Consider the following 26,212-nt stretch of genomic DNA (forward strand, 5'->3'; position numbering starts at 1 on the left):
TATAGGTGCATCAACTTTTTTCCTAGTTCTAGAAGAGCACAATCTTTCCTCTGTAAATTGCACCACTTTGCTGGGTGCACTGCTGTTGATTCTTGGTGAGGAAACCACAAACTGCTTTCGGTTCCAGCTTTTAAAGCTTCCTTTCTGGTTAGCTAATTAAAAAGCTTTGTTTTAAACTGTGCCACCCCCCACCCCCACCCCCATTTTCAGGGATATTTTTGCAATATTGTAAACCGCCTAGAGATTTATTTCAAGTAAAAACTCGCTTTTAAAGTAGCTACCTCTATTAAAGGAATACCCCTTAATGTTTTTTGATAGGAAATTTCAAGCTCAAGCTTCCCACTCCCAGATTTTTTTAAAGCTTAAAAAAAAATTATCTGCAGTCCTTCAAAAAGTGTTTTCAAACAAGTTTATCAAAGAAGAAAAAAACCCGCCTCAAAGGCTAGAGCAGAAACTTCTATGTTAAAGAGAGGCTGCAAAACGAGTCCCTTCCTAAATTAATCCCTCTCTGCTTTTCAGAAGCCTTAGACGACCAAGCTGTTTTGTTACCTAGCAAACGCAATTCCGCACATCCTCCCTCCCTCTAGTCTCCCCCGCGCAAAGCAAATGGAGAACTCTGCTCCCTGCACAGCCTTTTATAGCAAACACGGAGCCTTGGGACGTCAGAGGACTCCGACCCCGCCCTCACCTCTCCTCCAATCGCGTTCCTCCTATCACACCTGCACAGGTGTAGCGAATGAAGAAGGGGGCAAAATCAGGCAGGAAAGGGAGAACCGCTTGGCTCTGCTCTGCGTCGGCAGCTGGAAATGATTTAGTGGAATGGCCGTGTTACTGCCCATGATTTCTGCATCAGCCTCCAATGACACCAACGGGACTTACTCTCGAGTAAGACCCTCCTGTCGGACGCTGCAGCTCCCCAGGTCCCTAGATTGTAACGGGGCTTGTTTCTGCATCATTACGCGTCTTCCAGGCGCTTCACGTGCGCTTGGCCTCGTTGCCATCCTTGGAGCAACCCTGCCCTTATAGAGCAGGTGTTTTGGGTTGTGGGACTACCTCAGTTGCCAAGCCCCGTTTACGAGGGAGGCAAGGAGCGCTGATGGGCTTGCTTCTGAGTAAAAGGTGCACAGGAATTGCGTTCACGTCCAAAGGCACCAGCATTTCCGCAATCCCTCCACGCAGAATAAAACAAGCAAGTTCTCTTAAGGGAAGCAAAATCTGGTTGTGGAGTTTAGGCTTGAATCATGGGTTTTTAAAAGTCTTCTAAGGGAGGACGCCTGGTGGTTACTCAACAGAAAGCCATACTGATTTCAGAGGTGCAACCGGAATTGTTAGCCTGTCAGATTACAGTTTTGCAGTCTGGGTTTCCAAACACCCTTGGGCATAGCTGTCCACGTTTCCCCTTTTTTAAGGGAAATTCCCTTATTCCGAATAGGATTCCTCACAAGAAAAGAGAAAAGTTGACAGCTATGCCCTTGGCTCAGAAGTCAAATCCCACAATTTCCCACAGGGTTTACTCCCAGGAAAATGGGTGGGACTATTTCTTTGCTAATGTTCCCTTTGAATAAGTTGGAAGAAAGTTCCATTTAACTCAATGAGGCTTACTTCTGAGCAGTGCTTTTTTCTGGTGGTACGCAGGGATACACATACCCCTAAACATTTTGTGAATCTTCGTACTTTTGTCCATTTACTGTATTTTGTTTTCCCAATTTGAACTATAAAATGGTGATTTTCTTGAGTCAAAATGAGAGTACCCCCTAAACTTTTAGGGAAAAAACATTGCTTCTGAGCAGACATGAACAGAATTACACAATTAATTTTTTATCCTATTTACATAGCTGAATACTTGCTGCATTATTTTAAGAAATTATACTCTTTTAGTTGAAAGCATTGTTGCTGTTCATTGAGGAAAAAACACTAAATAATAATTCAGCATCTCTGATGTGCTAATTCTTGTACAGTGGTACTTCGGGTTAAGTACTTAATTCGTTCCGGAGGTCCGTTCTTAACCTGAAACTGTTCTTAACCTGAAGCATCACTTTAGCTAATGGAGCCTCCCGCTGCCGCTGTGCCGCCGGAGCACAATTTCTGTTCTCATCATGAAGCAAAGTTCTTAACCCAAGGTAATATTTCTGGGTTAGAGGAGTCTGTAACCTGAAGCGTATGTAACCCGAGGTACCACTGTAATGGATTATATTGATTCAGATTTTGATTTAATGACTATCAAAATTAATATCTTCCTCTTTGAGAACAATGTGGCAACTTTTCAGTTTAACTGGAATAAGGAAATTCATTCAGAGTTGTTGCCTTAACTACTTTTCAAAAGGTTCCCACCTGGTCTTTTGGAATAAGGATGAGTGACAATGAAGTTGTTGCTGCAACTGTTTTTCTCCCCCCCCCCCAAAGTAATAGGGGTTCTCCTAACAATTCTCAGGACCCAGAACAAACTAAAGTTCCCAGGATTCTTTGGGGGAAGCCTTGTTGTTTCAAGTGGTGCAATAATGTTTTATATGCACTGCATGCCTGTTGTCTTTGTCCATGGAGTTTTCTTGGCAGGGATACTGGAGTGGCTTGCCGGTTCCTGCTCCAGGTGGATCACATTTGGTCAAAACTCTCCGCTATGACCTGTCCATCTTGGGTGGCCCTGCACAGCATAGCTCATAGCTTCTCTGAGTTATTCAAGCCCCTTTGCCACGGCAAGGCAGTGATAAAGAAGGCTGATCGCTGAAGAATTGATGCTTTTGAATTCTGGTGCTGGAGGAGACTCTTGAGAGTCCCATGGACTGCAAGAAGATCAAACCTCTCCATTCTGAAGGAAATCAGCCCTGAGTGCTCACTGGAAGGACAGATCCTGAAGCGGAGGCTCCAAGACCAATTGCCAGAAATTAGCTCTTGCATCCAACTGGTTTCATTGAGGAAAACAAGGCAAAAGGATCCTGTTCCATGTCTGAGGTTCGTTTTTGTTTTTTTAGGGTTTTTTTTTCCAAGTTCGGGATTTTTACATACATTATATCATCTCCTTCCAATTTTTAAATTTCCCGTACAACTTTTTCCTTCCCCTCCCATATCCATTGGAAGGGTTCAAACAATTACCCTCAGCCACGGACATAGCGTCTTTAAAGATAAAGGTAAAGGGACCCCTGACCATTAGGTCCAGTCGTGGCCGACTCTGGGGTTGCGACGCTCATCTCACTTTACTGGCCAAGGGAGCCGGCGTCCAGCTTCCGGGTCATGTGGCCAGCAGGACTAAGCCGCTTCTGGCGAACCAGAGCAGCGCACGGAAACGCCATTTACCTTCCCACCAGAGCGGTACCTATTTATCTACTTGCACTTTGATGTGCTTTCGAACTGCTAGGTTGGCAGGAGCAGGGACGAAGCAATGGGAGCTCACCCCGCCGTGGGGATTCGAACCGCCGATCTTCTGATCAGCAAGCCCTAGGCTCTGTGCTTTAACCCACAGCGCCACTTGCGCATAGTGTCTTTAGTTTCCACCAAATGTCTTTTGTTCTAGTAGTTTTTATCCATTGAAGATAGGGGTTCCATCTGTTCCTTATCATGGTGGACTTGACCTTCCACGTTGTTTCCTGTAACATTACTGCAACAATGTCTGACTGAACAAAAAAAATTCCTTCCAGTAGCACCTTAAAGACCAACTAAGTTAGTTCTTGGTATGAGCTTTCGTGTGCATGCACACTTCTTCAGATACTATCCCAGGCACTTCCTCCAATGTGTCTGTGTACTCACATATATCTTCTTTAAAGATCTTAAATTCTCCTCTTAAGACATTCTGCGTTTCTCCCACAGTATAAAATATTGAGTGAGCTACCTCACCTATTTGTTGCTTTCTTCTCCCAGTTAATACTCTTTTCTTTTTCTACCATGAGAAAAATCAAGAACAGAAGAAGCGCAAGCAGGGCAGACTCCTTTTATATTGAGTTCTACACATAACACACTTTAGTCACAGTGATTTTCAAAGCAGTTTTCCAGCCATGAACCTTCATTGTGTTAATATTATCTCCCAATCAGAGAGAGAGACATAGAAGAGGCACCTGCATCCCCCAAATATCTCAGCGCTCATGCAGCAGGGACCATTTACCGGGGAACCACGCAAAGATTATAAGGCCGGGGAAGCTTTGAACTGCCTCGCACATCCGCTGAAATGTCTATTTCCTCCCTCTCCTGGAGAGATTTTAGGTGGAAGTTTTGCAACACCGTTGTGAGGAATAGGAAGAGCTCCATACGGGCCAAACCTTCGCCAAGGCAGACCCTTTTCCCTGGAGAAACAAAAAAATAGGATTTTATTATGCATTTTGTGTTTTCATTTTGTATTTTTTATGTTGTGAACTGCCCTATGATCTTCGGGTGAAGGGCAGGATACAGATTTGATAGTAATAATAATCAGCCAGTAAGAGCCAGTGTGGTGTAGAGATTAAGAGTGGGACACTCGTAATCTGGTGAACCGAGTTTGCGTCTCCTCTACATGCAGGCCTGTGCAAAGGGTGGGAGGGGCAGCTGGGGACACTTGCCCTGGGCTTCCGAATGATAAGCTGTCCAGGGGGCCCTGTCAGACTTACGCTGCCATGCCAGGAACACCCTGTTACTCCCAGATGACCGAGGACCCCTGCCCCGGGCCACAGACAAGCTCTGCAATGGCCTGGTAATTATGATACAGTGGTAAGGTAAAGGTAAAGGGACCCCTGACCATTAGGTTCAGTCATGACCGACTCTGGGGTTGCGGCGCTCATCTCGCTTTATTGGCCGAGGGAGCCGGCGTACAGCTTCCGGGTCATGTGGCAGCATGACTAAGCCGCTTCTGGCGAACCAGAGCAGCGCACGGAAACGCCGTTTACCTTCCCACCAGATTTATCTGCTTGCACTTTGACGTGCTTTTGAACTGCTAGATTGGCAGGAGCAGGGACTGAGCAACGGGAGCTCACCCCGTCGTGGGGATTCGAACCACCGACCTTCTGATCTGCAAGTCATAGGCTCTGTGGTTTAACCCACAGCGCCACCCACATCCCTATAATACAGGGGTACCTCAGGTTAAGTACTTAATTCGTTCCAGAAGACCGTTCTTAACCTGAAACTGTTCTTAACCTGAGGTACCACTTTAGCTAATGGGGCCTCCCACTGCCGCCGTGCCGGTGGAGCATGATTTCTGTTCTCATCCTGAAGCAAAGTTTTTAACCCGAGGTACTATTTCTGGGTTAGCAGAGTAACCTGTAACCTGAAGCGTATGTAACCCGAGGTACCACTGTAATAATATTAATTTTAAAACGTTATTCCTCCAACTGTGGTGGTGGCCCAGAGGGCCACAATAAATGTGATAATGTGTGTCCCTATAACTCCTTGAGTGTGTTTCTAATAGAGGAGTTATGGTCATCTGTTGCAAACTGAAACTGAAACAGTTCTTATGAAACTGATGATTTTGCAGGTTGCCCCACTGGGGCAGGAATACAGCTAATAGGTGAATCACGGAGATTTAGCTCACAGCTGGGTCATGGGTTGCTACATGGTGCAAATGGCTACATGTAATGCGAATCCCCAACATGCATACTATCCATGTAACAGAACACGGTGGGATTTACCTGCCCCAGTGGTCCCTGGCTATCTCAGCGGTCCTTTGTGAGCAGCGTCACGGAAATTACGGGGGGGGGGGCACATCTTTAAAGTTGTTAAATGTTACAAATATTATGCATAAATGTATCTTTTCGACTTGACAGCTCAGGGAAGTTACCTAGCTTTAACAATTACAGTGGTGCCCCGCAAGACGAATGCCTCGCAAGACGAAAAACTCGCTAGACGAAAGGGTTTTCCATTTTTTGAGTCGTTCCGCAAGACGAATTTCCCTATGGGCTTGCTTCGCAAGACAAAATGTCTTGCGAGTTTGTTTCCTTTTTCTTAAAGCCGCTAAGCTGTTAATAGCCGCTAAGCCGTTAATAGCTGCTAAGCCGCTAATAGCCATGCTTCGCAAGACGAAAAAAACCACAAGACGAAGAGACACGAGGAACGGATTAATTTCGTCTTGCGAGGCACCACTGTATATAAAATCAACTCCTTTGCCAGTTTCCTCCATTTCAACACTATTTTGCCCTTGGAAAAAACGACTCTTTTCCCTGCCAGCTCCTCAAGTGTGAGGACATGTATACACACCTCCTACTCCAGGAAGTGCCCAAAGGTGACAATTGCTGAGCTGATTGTTGGCCAAGGAAAGCCTAATCCCATCACCAGACTTGCCATGGGGTCCAGACATGCAAAGGAAGTTCTATTGTACTTTGGGTGGTGGGACTTCAGAGGTGTTTGCCTATGCTAATCTTATACCTGGGTCTTGCCCTGCCATGTCTGCTTATGCTAATCTTGTACCAAGGACTTGTTTGGACATGTTTGCCAAGGTGAAACTAGTGTAACCCCTGTCTACCCCTCCCCTTTTGTGACATGTCAGTTGTGTAGCAATGATGTAGCAATGATGCTGTACGCACTGTATTCTGGGATATGGTGGGAAAGTTTTAAAAGTCATTGTCACCCCATCCTCGGGGTTCAAAATTCCTCTTTGCTGATGGACTATATGGAACTGGCGGAAATGACTGGCAGAATCCGAGACCAGGGAGAAGAGTCGGTGGAAGAAGACTGGAAAAGGTTTAAAGACTATTTACAGAAACATTGTAAAATTAATGAATGTTAGAAGAATGTTGGAATGAAGTGATATGGCTTTAGTAGAAATGTTATAAGGAATTAAGTATAAATAGATTAATGGAATATTAAAGGAAAAATAAGGTTAGAATGTGTTAAGATAATTATAGGATAGAAAACAGAGGAAGATGGAAAGGAATTGCTGAAACAACTAATAGAAGTGGAATACAAAAAGGGAGGTGTGAGGAGGTCGTGGAAATAAGTGAATGAAAGATAAGATACTGAAATTGTTTGATGTGTTTTAAACTGTTTTTGTTTGGTTATGTTAGTTTAATGTGTCAGTGTTATGTAGTGTTTTTGTATTGTATTGTATTGTTCTGTTCTTTTTTTCTTTTCATTGTAGCGTTGTGTTTAAATTGTTGGAAAAGTAATAAATATCATTTTTAAAAAAACAACAACAACAAAACCCAAAATTCCTCTTTGAACCTGTTGCGCAATAAACTTTGGTCTACAACTTTGGTGACTGGACACCTTCCTTTATTCCGCAGGGACCCGCGAGCTCTGCCTGACGAGCTGGGTGACTGAGCAGCCTCACACCTAGATTTTTCCGTAACAGCAAACACAGTCTGCTTGAGAACGCCCCTCGTGGAAAGATATTTACAGCAGGGTTGACGTGTTCCCAGAATTTGCAAAAGACAGCAGTCTCTGAGAAACGGATTGAGGAAGTGAGAGTCTGGCTCTAATCTGGAAACTGGCTTCTAAATCATCATGTACTGGTGGGGGTGGGATTATTGGGACTTCAGCTATTGCTTATGTAGCAGTTTATAATCTTGCTTTAGACACGCACATAACAGTGGTACCTCGGGTTACATACGCTTCAGGTTACATACGCTTCAGGTTACAGACTCCGCTAACCCAGAAATAGTGCTTCAGGTTAAGAACTTTGCTTCAGGATGAGAACAGAAATCGTGCTCCGGCGGCGCGGAACGAATTAAGTACTTAACGAATTAAGTACTTAACCCAAGGTACCACTGTATATTATGCATGTGACTTGTTTGTTCAATACTATAAATACCCAGCTCTGGTTGGAGTTGGGGCTTTTTGCTTTTGGGAAAAGATCCCATGAAAAGCCTGCTGCGGCAAAGGCTTTCCTCGGAAGAACCTGTGTCTGCTTTATTGGCAACAATTCCCGCTACACTAACACAATGCTCAATCCAAGACTTATTTTCCTATTAATTAACCCTTCTCACTCTTTCTTTCCTCCTTCCCATTCTTAATTCCTTCTAAGGTTTAGCCGAGCCTGCCCTCCCATGCGTTCCTCCCCACCATGAAGCTGATGTGCAATACCTGTTGAAAATGGGAGGGAGGCCTCATTCTTCCTGAAGGACCCTCTTTCATCCAGGAAGTGCTGAGGATTGAACTTCCTCGGTGTCTGAAAGTGCTGGGGGTCATGCAGGCAGGATGACAGGAATGGCACTACTGTGGTTCCCTGGAGAGGAAAGACAGAGACCCCAAAAGCAATGGTTGCTGATATATAAAATATATCAGAATTGGAGAGTAGCCTCTACCAAAGGCGGCATGAACTTTGAAGCTTTTAAATGTTTTTAATGTTCTGTTGAAAGCTGCCCAGAGTGGCTAGGGAAACCCAACCACATGGGTGGAGTAGAAATAAGAAATTATTATTATTACAGTGGTGCCCCGCAAGACGAATGCCTCGCAAGACGGAAAACCCGCTAGACGAAAGGGTTTTCCGTTTTGGAGGTGCTTCGCAAAACGAATTTCCTATGGGCTTGCTTCGCAAGACGAAAATGTCTTGCGAGTTCCTGCAGGGTTTTTTTTCTCCCACCCCCCTTTTTCCCAAGCCGCTAAGCCGCTTAACAGCTGATCCGCTAAGCCGCTGATCAGCTGATCCGCTAAGCCCGCTAAGCCGCTTATCAGCTGATCCGCTAAGTCCGCTAAGCCGCTAATAGCGCTAATCCGCTAAGCCGCTAATGGGCTTGCTTCGCAAGACGAAAAAACCGTAAGACGAAGAGACTCGCGGAATGGATTCTTTTCGTCTTGCGAGGCACCACTGTATTATTATTATTATTATTATTATTATTATTATTATTATTATTATATTACTATTATTACTGCAACTGATTCAGTTCAGGGCCTTCTGTTTCCTCTTTATCCTGCATTTGGCCTTTCACCCTGTGCCAGACCCACCTACAGCTTAAACTTCTTGAAGTTTCTGCATTAATAATACAATAAGAAACAGAGTTAGCTCAAACCTCCTCAAATGCAGGAGTGGAGATGGCTCAGGTTATTTAAGGTAAGACAGCACAATTATAACAGGATGTTGTGTGTGACTGAGTTTGCTGCCATACTAAATTCCTTCCACAGTGATGAGGGACTGCTTTTCTGTCTTTAGGCGGGATTTGATGTTAGGATATAGTTTCCATTCCTCCTTAAAAGAGTCAGGCATGATTGTTGTGTGCCACATGACTGTTTACTCCCAGCACTGTTCTCGCTGGGAACTTCCGTTTTGTATATAGCTTTTGTTCTGGCTGTTTCCTCGACACGGATGCAAGCAGTCATGTTTTTCCTTTCTTCTGACCTACGTTGAATAAAGCTGTAAATCTGCTCTTCTGTCTGAATCTTCCGTTGCGGAGACTGCTGAAAAGGGCGTGCATGAGTCTTGGAATGTGTCTGAGGCTCGTGTCGCTAATTGACTGATGCTGTTTCCACGGGAGACCGGTGATCGTCCAGAGACGATGTGGAGGCTGCCTGATTGCCTCTGTCTCCCTGGCAGTATCCCAACATTTCTACCACAGGTATCCTGCCTCACTGATTACTCCTCAAGTTTGCTGCACTACACAGACGCACATCTCCTTCTGCTTCCTGTAAATCAGTGTTCCCCAACCTTGGGCCTCCAGCTGTTTTTGGACTACAATTCCCATCATCCTTGACCACTGGTCTTGCTAGCGAGGGATGATGGGAGTTGTAGTCCAAAAACAGCTGGAGGCCCAAGGTTGGGGAACACTGCTGTAAATGACGGAAAGAGGAACCACAACCATCTAGGCCAGGCATAAGCAAACTCCAGCCCTCCAAATGTTTGGGACTACAATTCCCATCACCCCTGACCACTGGTCCTATTAGCTAGGGATGATGGGAATTGTAGTCCCAAACATTTGGAGGGCCGGAGTTTGCCTGTGCCTGGTCTAGGCCACTGCAGCTTCCTACTCTTTCACAGGGGGGTGCGAACACACATGTGCACAGCTCCATCTGTACACCTGCAGGTAGGATATTGGACCTGGCACTAATGCTTCTGTTGGCCACATGGCTCACCGCACCTTGGGAATGCTGAAGCCCCGGAAATGCGTGTCACAGGTCACCAAATGAGGAGGTGCCAGTGGGGAGACGTCTACAAAGCGCTGGATCTCATGAATGACAGCATCCGTGAAGGGCATCTGACTCCGGTCCTCTAAGGAGGGGCTGCGGTTCCTCCCAATGACCCGGTCAATCTCCTCTTGGACCTTAGCTGTGAAGAAGAGAGAAGGGTTAAAACTATATACTGTGGTACCCAGGTGGTGGGAGGTGGTTAGATATATGCATTTATAGGAGGAGGAAAGATTTTTGATATCCTTTCTTTCCTTGGCGATCACTCTTGGCTGATTAAGATTGTCTTCCATGAATATGGTCTTAACATTGGGACCATAAGTGACTGTGGAGGCCAATTCTGGATCCACACATCCTTCCACAGTAGGGACATAGGTTTCTGGGGGCAAGTTGATCATGGTGAGGACTTGTCAAACGTATCTCCCTTTCATCCTGAGTTCGTGCTTCTTCAAAGTTCCCTGATGCCTTTGGTAGTGGCTATTCTCCAATTCTGATATATTTTATATCAGAGAAGTATAGAAAGAAAAATCAAAATGGAGCTCATGCTTTGCATACAGAAGGTTCTTTTTCTGGCATCTCCAATTAAAGGATTAATGTAGAAGCTGATGAAAAGAACCATTCTCCACCTGAGAGCCTGGCTGCCAGTCAAAACAGATAAGAAGGGGCTAGACTGGGGGTAAGGAATGTTGGGATACTGCCAGGGAGACAAAGTCCAAAAAGCCCCCTGCCGTCTCCGGACGACCCATCAATCTCTCGTAGAAACGCAGTATCAGTCAATTAGTGACATGAGCCCCAGAAATAGCTTGCCACATTCCAGAGCTCGTGCACGCTCTATCAGCAGAGTTCACACAGCGAAAGATGCACTCAGGAGAGCATTATCTATAACTTTATTCAGCGTTGGACCTTTTTGAAACCAGGGACCATAGTCTTTTGTGTAGAACCTTTCAGGGACCAATGACAATGGTGGGTAGAACCAAAGCCAAAAGTGGATGGAGCAACAGGTGTGACTCTCTTAGCACTGGACAGTTGGCTACCTTCCAGTCATGCAAAAGCCAACAACCTGCCCCATCATCTCAAGAAACTGCTACGAATGGTCTAAAACTACTCCAGATTATTCCCAGCAGCAATTTCACATCAAACCACCACTGTTCCAGTGTGAACCCTAGAACAGTAGGAGTGCTTGCCATAGATGTTCTGGCCCCAGGGTGATCAAAGAAAGGACCTGGGCAGGCTAAAGTTCGGGTTTTGTCCCAGTGGAACTTTCATAGGCTAGAGCTAAAAGGGAGTCCTGGTTTATCTGGCAAGGAAGGAACCCATAAGGCAGCCCAAAAGACGGGCAACAAGACTGAGTGAGGAAGATTTGGTCTTGTTTTTTCACCTTCTATCTCTGGGTATCGGAGGAGGATGAGAAGTCCGTATCTGAGGGTGGTGCTGACTGTCTCTGTTCCTGCAAAGAACAGGTTAAGAACCGTAACAGCCAAGTTCTCATTATGGAATTCCGAAGTTGGGTTCTCTTTCTCCTGACACAGGGAGGAAGAAGAGGAGGGAAGAAGAGAGCAAGTTATACAACCAGGAGCCAATCAGCATGCCTGCACAAAGATTTTATGGAAGGCTGGTGTATGGCCAGCAGGATTTGCTTTCCGTATATTTAGATCAATTATGAAAGAACAACTGTGCTGTATATTATAAACCTCTATTACATAGAAATATTTTGGTTTATACAGTCCCTGAATTAGATTGACTGGATACAAGTTAATGAAAATGAAGACATCTGTGTTTGACCGCTCCGGTGGGAAGGTAAATGGCGTTTCCGTGCGCTGCTCTGGTTCGCCAGAAGCGGCTTAGTCATGCTGGCCACATGACCAGGAAGCTGTACACCGGTTCCCTTAGCCAATAAAGCGAGATGAGCGCAACCCCAGAGTCGGTCACGACTGGACCTAATGGTCAGGGGTCCCTTTACCTTTACTTTTGAGATTGGCTTGGTAAGGAACCAAGAAGTGTTTGGCCGTAGATTTCTATTTTTCATTTTTACACTATGTTATGGCAGCTGTTTCTAGTCCCCCTCACCTTAGATATCTGACTCAATAGAATTTTTATTCTAATCCATTGTAAGTTTTTTAAACTTTTGTAAAGTGTGGTCGAACAATACAGTGGTACCTCAGGTTACAGATGCTTCAGGTTACAGACTCCGCTAACCCAGAAATAGTCCCTCGGCTTAAGAACTTTGCTTCAGGATGAGAACAGAAATTGTGCTCCGGGGGCGCGGCGGCAGCAGGAGGCCCCATTAGCTAAAGTGGTGCTTCAGGTTAAGAACAGTTTCAGGTTAAGAAAGGACCTCCAGAACGAATTAAGTACATAACCAGAGGTACCACTGTATTATTATTACCAGGCCAGTGCAGAGCTTGTCTGTGGCCCGGGGCAGGGGTCCTCGGTCAGCTGGGAGTAACAGGGTGTTCCTGGCATGGCCAGGAAAAAGAAAAGCAGGAAAACCCGCTTTTCAATGCTGGACATTGGTGCAGGAGCTGCTCAGGCCCTGGGGCGGTGTGCCCAGGGGCAGGATGAGCTGCCCATAGGGGCAGGGCACACCACGGGGCCTCCGGAGTCTGCCTGCCTCCTCCCACTCAGACGCTCTACAGTTGGGGGGGGGAGCGGGCATACCGTTTGGGCAGCGCAGAGCCTGCGGGCACCTAAGCCACCACATCTCTCCCAGGAGAGATGTGTGGCTTGGGCGCACTGCAGGCCCCGCGGTGAGTGCTGCCCAGCATTTTCTCACCCCCCCCCCCTCAGTGGTGACACCCAAGGCGGTCCACACCCACCGCACACCCCTGATGCTGGACCGGAACAAATGGCAGTTTGGGTTTTTCCATGGATTGCTGTTTGCTCCGATTCATTGGCAAAGAGTAGATTGTAATGGAAAATCATGGGACCAAAAAGAAAAAGGGGGGAGCATTTAGACATGGTGCTTTCAAGTGTGGACCTGTGCCTAGAAATGCAGCACAAAAGGAAGTCTGGATGAGGCCTTTATGTCAGAACAAAGACTGGTGAGAAGGTCAACGTCCAATAACTGGGAGACACGTGGTTCCCCCCAACAAGTACCTGCTCCATTTTGGCCAGGAAACAGTCAATGAAGTCCCGGGGGCAATTTGGATCGAAGGATTCCCGGTGGATCTGGACCCTCTGAGAGATGAAGTTTATTAACTCCTTCATGTACTTGGGACCTTCTTGATGAGGCCCAGGCAGGATCCGCATCAGGCCCGGGAAAAAATTCTTCATCTTTGAAGAAAAATAACAGACATAACTGTCTAAGCTTCCTCATTGTCTTGCACCCCATGCTCTGGACCCCTTAATACCCAGGCACTATACTATGCCCACCCAAAAAAAAACGAGCCATTTTTTTTAAAGTGGAGGGCATGAAATAACCAGGTTACGGGAGGCTATGGATGCATTCTCTTGTCCCAGGTGAGCAGGTGCCTCCATTACCTGCGATGGTGCGGAAGTCACGAGCCGGAAGGATTTGTTGATCACATCAAGTAAAAAGACAAACTGTTTGTCTTCATATTCGAACCGCTGGCCAAACACCACAAAGCAGATAACATTGGAGACGGCATGGCTGAGGTAGAAGGTCGGATCAAATGGGTGCCCTGCGGAGGCGGAAAATGGGGACAACATCACCTAAGATGCCAGGATGCATCTGTGGTCAAAGGAGTTATAATTAATTATTATTATTATTATTATTATTATTATTATTATTATTAATTGTTAAGTTGTGGGTGAACATATCAGATGACACAGTGATTCTTCAAACAGCTCTTGTTTATCCACAGGCCAGGACAGAACTGAACTGAAGGGTTCAGTCACCCTGCTTATATAGAGCTCCAGTACAACGTAACTGTAACAATTTTCTAAAACTATCCAATCCCTGAACGTCACTTTCAATCCCTTATTTGCATAACTATCAACAGTATCCCCCTGCTGGCCCAGGGTGAAAACTTCAGTACATAACAATAATAATTTATTTATACCCTGCCCATCTGGCTGGGTTTCTCCAGCCACTCTGGGCAGCTCCCAACAAAATATTAAAAACACAATAAAACATCCAACATTAAAAACTTCCCTAAACAGGGCTGCCTTCCTCAGGAGAAAGAATATGCCTAATGGACACTGGTGCATTTAGCTAAAAATGGCTCCTGAATGTTTTAACAGCATCCAGAAATATGCAAACAATGCCTCTCCAGCTAGATGAAGCCAAATAAACCTCTGCACATGGGCAGGATCTTGCCATGCCATGGAATACTAGAAAGCTTGGGGGCTGTCCTTCCTCTTAATTAGGCAAGATATAGAAAGTCCCCTCAATTCTATTAAAAACTTTCCAGAGGGACAGAGAAAGGAAAGAAGAAAAAATATTTTACATTTAAATAATAGACTCTTATTTAATATTAAACTGTCAAGACGTAGGCAGAAAACACAGAGGGTTATATCCACCCTCATGTGCAAACTGTGCAAAAAAATTAAACTCTATATAGTGAATTTCAAGAGTTCCTTAAGACAATGACTTGGAAAGCTGTGGTAAAAGAGAGGCAACTTTAACTTTTCAATAGCAGAGAGGAAACGAGGAAAAGGGACAAGGCCATCTTGCAGTTTCACCCAGCAATGCAATTCCAAGCCATCCTCTGGGGAACCTTCCAAATTCCTCAGGGACTCGTGAGGCGTGTTTGGTGATTAATATATTTCAGAACAAGGCATGTGTAGTCATTAATTTTTTCCGGACGGTAGCTGTTCAGAAGGGCCATTGAGAACGGCTTACTCCAGGGGGAAGAAAGAGGGCAGGAGGACCTTTTGAATCCTCCTTAAAAAACAAAATCCTGAGGCAACTCCTGTGGCCCTCTAAAGGCCCATGGCCTTGGAAAGGCTCCCCTCACCCTCCAGGCCTTCAGGAGAGAGACAAAGGGAGAAAGGAAGAGGCAGCTCCTGGCATAAAGGCGGCCATTTTGAGCCTGGCGTTCATCTAGCCTCTTCATGGCAAGGGAGCGGAAAAGGCGGGAAAAGGCCTCCACTAGAGGATGGCTCCCTGGTCTCTGCTCAGTTTGCTCACATCCCTTGTCTGGTCTGAGGAGAGAGAAAAATGGGTCTTATTTCTCCACAGAAACAATCCTGGTTCCTCACCTGATGTCTCACCCCTTGAGTCTCTGAGGGAAGAGGGAACAGAGGCAGACAACCCCAAGGTTTATACAGGGCTCAGGAAATTTTTTCAGCAGGGGGCCGGTCCACTGTCCCTCAGACCTTGTGGGGGGCCGGTCTACATTTTATGAGGGAGAAATGAACGAATTCCTATGCCCCTAGGCCCCTAGGCACATCCTACTCATGTAAAAACACGCTGATTCCTGGACCGTCCGTGGGCCAGATTGAGAAGGCGATTGGGCCGGATCCAGCCCCCAGGCCTTAGTTTGCCCACCCATGGTTTATAATAATGATGATAATGTATTATTTATACCCCACTCATCTGGCTGAGTTTCTGAGGGAAGGCGCCAGGTGCTCAGAAAACCACAGAATCTGGCACCACAATGGACCCCTCTGTGGTGATTAAACCCTTTTTTGCACATCTGGGCTGGAACACAAGGAGGAAGGAGATCCTTTACAGTGGTACCTCGGGTTAAATACTTAATTCGTTCCGGAGGTCCGTTCTTAACCTGAAACTGTTCTTAACCTGAAGCACCACTTTAGCTAATGGGGCCTCCTGCTGCTGCCGCACTGCCGGAGCACGATTTCTGTTCTTATCCTGAAGCAAAGTTCTTAACCTGAAGCACCACTTTAGCTAATGGGGCCTCCTGCTGCTACTGTGCCGCCAGAGCACGATTTCTGTTCTTATCCTGAAGCAAAGTTCTTAACCTGAAGCACCACTTTAGCTAATGGGGCCTCCTGCTGCTGCTGTGCCGCCAGAGCACAATTTCTGTTCTTATCCTGAAGCAAAGTTCTTAACCTGAAGCACCACTTTAGCTAATGGGGCCTCCTGCTGCTGCTGTGCCGCCAGAGCACGATTTCTGTTCTTATCCTGAAGCAAAGTTCTTAACCTGAAGCACCACTTTAGCTAATGGGGCCTCTCACTGCCACTGTGCGCTTTCTGTTCTCATCCTGAAGGAAAGTTCTTAACCCGAGGTACTATTTCTGGGTTAGCGGAGTCTGTAACCTGAAGCGTATGTAACCTGAAGCGTATGTAACCCGAGGTACCACTGTATATGCCACAATCTTCCTAAGGGACTAACGCCATCTCCTGAAACCAGATGACAAACTCTGTGGGCAAAGCGGCAGGTGCAAAGGAGGAAAGCCAGACCCACTTATTTGACAGGGGACTGAACGGTTGTGAGGAAAGCACGGCGGGTGTTTTGGCAGGATGCGCGGCCGTTCCTCAGTTACAACATCGTTTTCCTTGCCTCCCGCTGCGACAATGTCCAAAAGCGCACGGCGCCCCTTCCGAGGGGAAACGTTCACCTTCCGTTTTCCTCAGGGCTTCCACCAGGAACTGGGCCTCCTCCTGGATTCGCTCCTCGATGGATCTCTTCCCCATCCCAAAGTTCCTCAGGGTGGTGAGGGAGAAGCGACGCAGCTGCCTCCACCGTTCCCCGTTGGTGGAAACCACGCCTGGAAATGGAGAAAAACGCCACAGAAAAGGCAGAAGACTGGGGGAGAAAAGATGGAGGTGCTACATGGGAAACAATGGCACACAGAACCTCCCTCTAGTGGAACAATCCCGGTCTCACAGGGGCAGCCATATGTCAGGGGGGACATTTTCTTCACTACAAGACGGAAGGGCCACACACACAAAAATGGAAAGAGCAATGTTTTTTCTGGTTTCTCTGAGATGAAGAGGGATAGAATCATAGTATTGTAGAGGTGAAAGGGACCCCAGGGGTCCTCTAGTCCAACCCCCTGCATTGCAGTAGTTATAGAGGAAACCCTGGCATGGAAGTAACTGCACAGAAAGATGGAGGGACAGTTGGCATGAGCAGCGGGGAAGCAGACTTGTGGTATAATTTCATTGCCTTGAATCAGCTCAGGGGTGGCAGGCCTCTGGACTGCAGGAACCAACCACCAGGTCTATGGCTCTCCTTCTTGGGACCTCCTAACCATCCCAACAAGAGTTTGGCTTTCCAGTGGCAACAAGAAAGAAATGGAAGATAGAGAGAAGGTGAGAATGAGGGCAGGGAGGAAGAGGCAGCTGTGAAGGGAGAGAGAAGAAGCAGCTTACCTACATGAAATAGGACGGCATAAAATTAGATTTGGTTCACATTTAATTCACACTCATGTATACTTTGCAAAACAATAGGAGAACTAAAACACAGCCACACTTGTCCAAATTTTGCAGTGCGGTTCTCCAGTCAATATTTATAAGAACAGTGGAAAGGAGACATTAAAATATATTTGTGAAAAATATAAAATATATTTGCATTGTATTGGGGGAATTTGCTTGCAAAGATAAAATGTGTACATTAGTCAGAACGGCACACAAAAATGTGCTTACTAGGAGAAATCGGAACTAAAACACTAAAGAATTTTGGAAAAGTTTGTTGCTGTTTTTAAAGAAAAGTGGTGTGAAAATGTGGAGAAGTGGAAAAATGAGAAGTCTAGAAAAGCCAAATTGGTTGACCGTGCCATTCCTAGGAGTGAAACGGGGGAAAGTGAGAATATTTGAAAGTGAGAAAATTGAGTCAAATTTTTCCCACATCCCTAGTAAAGGAAGATAGGAAAGCTGCCTTAGATTGATAGAGTTGGAAGGGATCCCCATGAACTTCTAGTCCAACCCCCTGCCATGCAGAAATGCCTTCTACTGAGTCAGACCACTTAGTCCATCTAGCTCAGATAATACTGATAACAGATGGAAGGATGAAGTGTGTGTGGCAGAAAGAAGGCGAAAGGGGGGAAGGAAGGAAGGAAGGAAGGAAGGAAGGAAGGAAGGAAGGAAGGAAGGAAGGAAGGGGGAAAGGCCATGCAAACCTTTTCCTCTTCTTTCCCCCCACACCTTGGCTCCAGCACCACTTACCACAGTCATGCACATCACTGAAAAGTTTCCTACAGTGGAATGCAATTTTCAGGCTAAAAGTAGTCCTGAGCTATATTAAATTATAGAATCACAGTGCTCCTTCTCCCTCTGGTGGCTTCAGTTATAGGTTCATGTTTTGGTATATCTTGTAAATCAGGTGCACCACACCCTCTTGTTTTCTCATTTATTATGATGGTACTCTCCACTTGTATGTTATCTCATCGCAAATATCCAGATAAATTGCTTTATTATTGCTTCTTGTGAATGTAGCATCCCAGGCTGGGCTTGGTTTGATTTACTTTTTATATGTTTGACTCATGAAGTCCTATTTTATTATTGGGTTTATATGGATAATGTTCAAAAAAAAGAAAAAGACAGGGATCATAGAAATCTGCCTTCTATCAAGTCAGGCATGTGGTCCATCCAGCTCAGTATACTGACTGGCGCCTGCTCTCCATTGTTTCAAGTAAATGCCAGAGACTGTAGCTGGGACATTCTGCATTCAGGGCAGGTACTCTTGACATTGAGCTATGGCCCTTCCTCTAATATTGCAAGATAAATTTATCCCATCCCAGCTTTCGGTTGCATTCATTTCTGCTACAAACACTCTATTTTCAAGCTGCCACTTACCATAATCCCTGATGCTTTCATCCACACCCATCATCAGTCCTCTCCCTCCAAATGCTTCTGCATTATCTATGAGTGCTTCCTTTATGGTTCCATAACCGCACAGCACCACAATTGGCCGGGAGCCCATGTAGACAGTGAAGACTGAGCCATACTGCTCCTGGAACTGCCAAGAGACAAAGAACACACCTGATACTTGGATGGAAAGCAACAGCGTGAGGAGTCCCCACCTCCAGGGCCGGCTGAGCTGGGGCAGGGGCTTGAATCTGAAGGGCCCGCACCTGTGCCGGATCCTCAGGAGCAGACACCAGATGAATCCACTCTGGCTTTGGAGGTGATTGAGGACCCATTGCCTGCAGGTGCTCCTCTCCCAGCCCTGTCAGGGGAAGGTGAGGTTGCCTCTAGGTCCAGTAACCCTCCAGCCTCTCCTGAGCTGCAGAGGCTCAGGGCAGAGAGGTGGAGGGAACGAAGTTCTCACAGGGGGAGTGCTCGCCTCCAGGCCAGGAGAGGCGAGTCACCCGTGGGCCGGGACAGCCCTAGGCCCCAGAGGAGATAAAGGCCAGTCATCCCAGTCCCAGGTTGCGGGAAACCTGTTCCTGCCAGCACCCTGACCTGCTCTTACGGAGTTCCTGACCACGCCCGGCTCCTTGCCTTGGACCCCGCTTCGCCCTTGACAGACAGCCTCCAGACCCTCGACCCAGGACCGGACTCAGACCACGCCGCACGGTAACCCCCCTGGGACCAGCACAGTGTGATTCAGTGGAAGACCACATGCTCTGCATGCAGAAGGACCCAGGTCCAGTCCCTGCCATCTAAAGCCCTGGAGAGCTACTGCCGGACAGTGCAGAGCAGAAGAAAACATGACTAGATGGATCAATAGTCTGAATCTGTAGCTGCATGAGATTATGCTGGACTATCTGGACTATCCCAACATCATTATGATGGGAGATATGAATGGGGTGGTATCTACAAACATGGACAAGTCACAAAATCAAAACCTAACGACTGATGGAAGACTGCCTAAAACTTTTTTTGAATTAACTGACAATATGGACTTGATTGACATATGGAGGACAAAAAACCCCTTAGGTAAAGAAGGAACTTTCTTTTCTGAGGCTCATTTGTCATGGACACGAATCGACCAAATATGGACAACTAGAGGTCTGGCACCTAAAACCAGAAAAGTGGAAATCTGCCCAAAAACCTGCTCCGACCATAATGCCTTGAAAGTGGAATTGAGACTTACACCAACCGGCTCCTTTAGATGGAAAATGAATGACACCTTACTAAGAGATCAGGAGATTGTGAAGAAGGCCCAAAAAACTTTAAGAGACTATTTTGAAATAAACTTGAATACTACGGTAGAAAAAAGAACAATCTGGGACGCAAGCAAAGCAGTTATGAGAGGGTTTCTGATACAACAAAATACAATCAAGAAAAGACTCTGGAATGAAAAAAAGGAGAAGATCTTGGAGAAAATAAGGGAAGGAGAGAAAAAATTGAGAACCAAACCAAAGTCGAAGGAGGTGCTGAGAGAAATTAAATTCCATCAAGCACAATATTCGAAACTGATAAACCAAGAGGTGGAATGGAAAATTAAACAAATGAAGCAAAGATCGTTTGAATCAGCAAATAAATGTGGAAAACTGCTCGCTTGGCAGTTGAAAAAGAGACAAAAATTGAATACAGTTACAAATCTAGAGATTGAAGGGAGAGTTGTCCAGAAACCAGAAGAAATTAGAAAGTGTTTCCAGAGATATTTTAAAGAACTTTATACACAGGGGCCACAGAGAGAGTTTGAAATAGATCAATTCTTAAAAACCAACGGATTATCAAAAATAACCCAGGAAAAGAGAACATGCCTGAACTGTAAAATAACGCAACAGGAAATTGAAGGTGCCATTCAGAATATGCAATTAGGCAAATCTCCAGGCCCTGATGGGCTTACCTCCAAATACTATAAGACTTTGAAAGACTATCTGATACAACCTTTGATGGAGGTTTGCAACCAGATCATGGAGGGGAAGAAGGCCCCGGAGACGTGGAAAGAAGCTTTCATCACATTGATTCCTAAAGGGGAAACTGAAAAGACTCAACTTAAAAACTACCGTCCCATCTCACTCCTAAATGTGGATTACAAAATTTTTGCAGACATCCTGGCAAGTAGACTTAAAAAAGTTTTGAATGAAGTAATTCATAAGGACCAAGCTGGCTTTCTCCCTGGTAGGCATTTGTTTGATAACACTAGGAACATTATTGATATTTTGGAACTTTTACAAACAAATATCAATACGAGAGCAGTGTTAATCTTTATTGATGCGGAGAAGGCCTTTGACAACATTTCTTGGATGTTCATGAAGAAAAATTTGGAAGGGATGGGAGTGGGGCGGGGGTTTGAAAATGGAATAGAAGCAATCTATTCAGAGCAGAAAGCTAATGTGGTGACAGAGGAGTTTAAAATTGAAAAAGGGACACGACAGGGGTGCCCCTTATCCCCTCTTTTATTTATTTCAGTCCTGGAGGTGCTTTTGAATATGATTAGGGGGGACCGGACGGTACAAGGAATACAGGTCGGAGTGAAACAATATAAACTGAAAGCATTCGCAGATGACCTGGTCCTAACATTACAGGAGCCAGAATCTAGTACAAAAAGAGTGTTAGAACTGATTCAGGAATTTGGTCGGGTGGCGGGATTTAAGTTGAACAAGCAAAAAACTAAGGTTTTGGCTAAAAATTTGACATCTACAGAAACGGATGGGTTTCAGAGAGAGACAGGATTAAGTGTGGTTAAAAAAGTGAAATACCTGGGGGTTTATTTGTCCTCTAAAAATCTGAATTTATTCAAAGATAATTATGAAAAATGTTGGGTAGAAATCAAAAAAGATCTGGAAATTTGGTCAAGACTGAAACTTTCCTTGTTGGGTCGAATTGCAGCTATAAAAATGAATGTATTGCCGAAAATGTTATTTTTGTTCCAGGCCCTACAGATTGTGGACAGAGCGGAATGTTTTGGAAAGTGGCAGAAGGATATCTCCAAATTTGTCTGGCAGGGCAAAAAGCCCCGAATAAAGTTTAAAATACTAACTGACTCGAAAGAAAGAGGGGGGTTTGCCCTGCCAGATTTGAGGTTGTATTATGAATCTGCAGCCTTCTGCTGGTTGAAGGATTGGTTTTTGTTGGAGAATACTGATGTCCTAGATCTGGAAGGGTTTGACAATGTCTTTGGTTGGCATGCATATTTGTGGTACGACAAGGTTAAAGCTCACAAATTGTTTAAAAACCATATTGTCAGAAAAGCATTATTCATGGTCTGGTTGAAATACAAAGACTTGTTAGAGGGCAAGACCCCGAGGTGGCTATCACCGATGGAGGCCAAGGCTCGAAAAAGACCCAACATGGAGGCCTATTGGCCGAAATATTGGGAAATAATTGAAAAAATTGGAGACAATTGGAGGCTGCAGAGCCAGGAGAAACTTAAAAATAAGGTGCGAGACTGGTTACATTATGCTCAAATTCAAGAGGTGTTTAAAATAGATAAAAAAGTTGGTTTCCAGGTGGAAAAATCGAAATTAGAGACGGAACTGTTAGAACCAAAGACTAAGATACTCTCTAGAATGTACAACTTGCTGCTTAAATGGAATACACAGGATGAGACAGTTAAATCTGCCATGATAAAGTGGGCGCAGGACATTGGGCATAACATTATGTTTGAGGACTGGGAAAGGTTATGGAACACCGGAATGAAGTTCACGGCATGTAATGCCTTGAAGGAAAACATTATGAAAATGATATACCGGTGGTACATGACCCCAGTCAAGCTTGCTAAAATATACCATTTGTCTGACAATAAATGTTGGAAATGTAAGGAGGCTGAAGGGACATTCTTTCACCTCTGGTGGACCTGCCCAAAGGTGAAGGCCTTCTGGGAAATGATACACAATGAGCTAAAAAAGGTATTTAGGTATACCTTTCCGAAGAAACCAGAGGCCTTCCTTCTGGGCATGGTGGACCAGAAAGTGTTAAAGAAGGATAGAACTTTGTTTATGTATGCAACTACAGCAGCAAGAATCCTCATTGCAAAGCACTGGAAGACACCAGATTTACCCACGCTGGAAGAATGGCAGACGCAGTTGATGGACTACATGGAACTGGCTGAAATGACTGGCAGAATCCGTGATTTGGGAGAAGAAATACTGTAATGGAGGAGGACTGGAAAAAAATTAAGGACTATTTGCAAAAACATTATAAGTTGTATGAATGTTAAGAATGTGTACGATTAGGAAACGTTTGCTTCAGCAACTTGAATAGGTGAATTTGAAATTAAGTTATAAGAAAGATGAGGTAGACAATATGAAGTAACCATACTATGTTTATTTACAGGGTACAAATAACTGAGATACAGTATTTTAAATTTGGAAACATAGTATTTGAAAGATACAGTAAGACATGAAATAAGGTAACAAATTGCTGATGTTACAATTGCAAAGAACACAGAATTTGGAAGATGTGGGGAAGTCCGATTGGAATTGTTAAAGTACTTTGGAAAGTTGGAATTTATGTATACTTTCTTTTTTTTACTTTTACTTTCTACTTTTTATTATGTAAATTTCTGAATATTGGAAAGAAAACTTAATAAAATATCTTTAAAAAAAAAATAGTCTGAATCTGTATAAGACAGATTCCTCTTTTTTCTGCAGTAACAAATCCTGCCTAGGGGTAGCTCCTCCTCTTCCACTCTGAAAGGCACTGGGACACCTCCTTCACATAGCAGCCCCCACACTGACCTTCTGAAAAGACGCGATGATGTCCCAAATATTCAACTGGAGCAAGTTGCCCACCAAAGGCAATGGGGTGGGGCCCGGGGGCAGCTTGCCCTTTGTGGCATCTCTCCTCCGGATTAGGATAAGCAAGAAGGTGATGCAGGAGACCAGCAAGAAGGGCAACACTCCAAAGAGGCCCATTTGGGAGCTGACGGCCCTCTTGACTTTGCTGCTCCTGGTACTTTGGTTCTGCAAAGAAGTGGATGGGCATCCCAAGCACTGCCTATAAATCCAAGGAGCCTCCCCCTCACAGAGATGGACAATTTTTTTTTGGTAAAAGTGCAAGCAGAAAGAATAAAAACCTGTAATTCAGGGGAGTTTCAACTTGCACAAGCATTTCTCTGGGCAATGCTGCTAGAAAGTTACATGCCCCTATGGGACTCTCCCTACCTGTCCATGAATGAGGAAGGGAGATTAGAAAGATTAGAAACTCAAGATGCCTGCAGCATCTCAGTATTATGGAGGACGGAGTCAGAACTTTAGGTCGGTGCAAATGAAGTGGATTAAAGCAACAAATCCACTTTAAAAAGAGAGGGTGGTCCTTTTTGCAGTTTGGAAAGCAACAGGGGAATGCACTGCAAAGTGTGGAATGAACAAATCATTGTCAGGAAGGTGTGTGAAGGCCTTGCAATCAAATCAGGGTGCATGCTCATTGACATATAGCCACCCCCTAAGCAAAGCAGACGCGGGTGGCGCTATGGTCTAAGCCACTGAGCCTAGGGCTTGCCGACTGGAAGGTCGGCGGTTCAAAGCCCCGTGACGGGGTGAGCTACCGTTGCTCGGTCCCTGCTCCTACCAACCTAGCAGTTCGAAAGCACGTCAAAGTGCAAGTAGATAAATAGGTACTGCTCTGGCGGGAAGGTAAATGGCGTTTCTGTGCGCTGCTCTGGTTCTCCAGAAGCGGCTTAGTCATGCTGGCTACATGACCCGGAAGCTGTACGCCGGCTCCCTCGGCCAATAAAGCGAGATGAGTGCCGTAACCCCAGAGTCGGCCATGACTGGACCTAATGGTCAGGGGTCCCTTTACCTTTTGCATGCAGAAGGACCCAGGTCCAGTCCCTGCCATCTTAAACCCTGGAGAGCTACTGCCGGACAGTGCAGAGCAGAAAAAAACATGATTAGATGGATCAATAGTCTGAATCTGTATAAGGCAGTTTCCTCTTTTTCTGCAGTAATAAATCAAGAGACCAATCAATCAATCAATCACACCTCAGGACGGGGATCCCTGTATGGGGGCATCTGCTTCGCACCCCCTCAAAATTGTGAGCCTTGGGCCATGGCCCCCTTGTCTCCCCCCAACACTACGCAGCAGAGACCCACACTCACCTTCTGAAAAGACGCGATGATTCAGTGTGAAAAGACGCGATGATTCACTGAATCACAGTGTGATTCAGTGGAAGACCACATGCTTTGCATGCAGAAGGCCCCAGGTCCAGTCCCTGCCATCTAAAACCCTGGAGAGCTACTGCCGGACAGTGCAGAGCAGAAGAAAACATGACTAGATGGATCAATAGTCTGAATCTGTACAAGACAAATTCCTCTTTTTCTGCAGTAACAAATCCTGCCTAGGGGTAGCTCCTCCTCTTCCACTTCCACTCCGAAAGGCACTGCGACACCTCCTTCACATAGCAGCCCCCAGCCCTGCTGGCAGCAGAGACCCACACTGACCTTCTGAAAAGATGTTACGATGTTCCGAACATCCAACTGTAGCAAATTGCCCAGCAAAGGCAATGGGGTGGGGCCTGGGGGCAGCTTGCCCTTTGTGGCATCTCTCCTCCGGATTAGGATAAGCAAGAAGGTGATGCAGGAGACCAGCAAGAAGGGCAACACTCCAAAGAGGCCCATTTGGGAGCTGACGGCCGTCGTTGACTTTGCTGCTCCTGGTACTTTGGCTCTGCAAAGAAGTGGATGTTCATCCCGAGCGCTGCCTATAAATCCAAAGTGCCTGAACTCATTTAAAGATTAACTATTTTCCACGAATGAGCCTGTGTTAAGAATAACAGGGAGAAAGGTCAGTTTGCATAACTTATCTATTATGAGTTTTGCCAGCACACTTTGGTGTCCTCTCCACATTGGTATCAGCAAGGAAGGCAACAGAGGACACTCCTCATGACTAGAGAGGTTAATTCCCCCCCCCCCCCCGATTGCCCCAGGGCAATGATCTGAGTGAAGAAAAGTTCATTCAGTGACATTATTTTGGGGAGAAAGTCTACATAGTTTCATGTATTTGGGCTGCTCATTGGCCAGACCTTTGCTGCATAGGGGAGGCTGAGTCTGTTCCCAGCAATAGCAGCGCCTCTGGGTTCAGCCGGCAGAGGCGACTCTAGAGGAGTGCATCCAGTGGGGTCATACCAGGCACAGAGCTTCTGGGCCTTACTGAAATTCAAGGCCAGCCTTTTCTCCCCGAGGCCCAGGATCTCCAGGATGTTGTTATTTGCAAACCGCAATGTCCTTCGTGGGGCATACCAGGAGAGACGGTCCCGTAGGTACGAGGTTCCTAGGCTGTATTGGGCTTTAAAGGGTAGAGCATCATTCCCAGGAGTCTTCTAACTCAGGAAATGTGGCCAGGAAGGTACAGAGACACTTGCTGTTGGTTCAATCAGCCATGCGGCTTTATTTCTTTATTTTCTCTTTCTTTAAGTGTAAGAACCAAAACTAAACCGCTTTGCACAAGGATTTATCTTCAGGCGCTGCAAAACCCCTTTCAGCCCAGGCGCATCTC

At 45.6% G+C, this 26,212-nt stretch overlaps 1 protein-coding gene across 3 annotated transcripts; it reads right to left on the reverse strand.

Moving 5' to 3' along the window:
* Window positions 1–3,908: 3,908 nt before the first annotated feature.
* LOC114603161 (cytochrome P450 2B1-like) lies at window positions 3,909–25,592 on the reverse strand. Of its 3 annotated transcripts, none has more exons than XM_077932367.1 (9): window positions 25,159–25,585; window positions 18,674–18,836; window positions 16,495–16,644; window positions 13,489–13,649; window positions 13,105–13,281; window positions 11,387–11,528; window positions 9,963–10,150; window positions 7,975–8,116; window positions 3,909–4,271 (listed from the first exon to the last, which is right to left on the reverse strand). In XM_077932367.1, exons 1-9 carry the CDS (start codon window positions 25,333–25,335, stop codon window positions 4,090–4,092), a joined length of 1,482 nt encoding a protein of 493 aa, XP_077788493.1. In that variant the 5' UTR covers window positions 25,336–25,585; the 3' UTR covers window positions 3,909–4,089. The 3 variants fall into 3 exon arrangements, with proteins under 3 accessions (XP_077788493.1, XP_077788495.1, XP_077788494.1); XM_077932369.1 differs by lacking the exon at window positions 25,159–25,585 and adding an exon at window positions 23,449–23,697 and having other exon boundaries at window positions 18,674–18,830; XM_077932368.1 differs by lacking the exon at window positions 16,495–16,644 and having other exon boundaries at window positions 25,159–25,592.
* Window positions 25,593–26,212: the final 620 nt, after the last annotated feature.

The sequence above is a fragment of the Podarcis muralis genome, chromosome 7 (assembly GCF_964188315.1).
Source record: "Podarcis muralis chromosome 7, rPodMur119.hap1.1, whole genome shotgun sequence".
In the NCBI taxonomy this organism is placed as follows: domain Eukaryota; kingdom Metazoa; phylum Chordata; class Lepidosauria; order Squamata; family Lacertidae; genus Podarcis; species Podarcis muralis.

Bases quoted from the DNA above. Each gene is read 5' to 3' on its own strand.
- LOC114603161 (XM_077932367.1), bottom strand. From the start codon at position 25,335: ATGGGCCTCTTTGGAGTGTTGCCCTTCTTGCTGGTCTCCTGCATCACC. The intron at 13,282-13,488 runs GTAATGGAGGCA...TTTTCTTCAAAG, and splicing joins TGACTTCCGCACCATCGCAG to ATGAAGAATTTTTTCCCGGG. The intron at 11,529-13,104 runs GTACTTGTTGGG...TCCCTGTGTCAG, and splicing joins TCCTGGCCAAAATGGAGCAG to GAGAAAGAGAACCCAACTTC.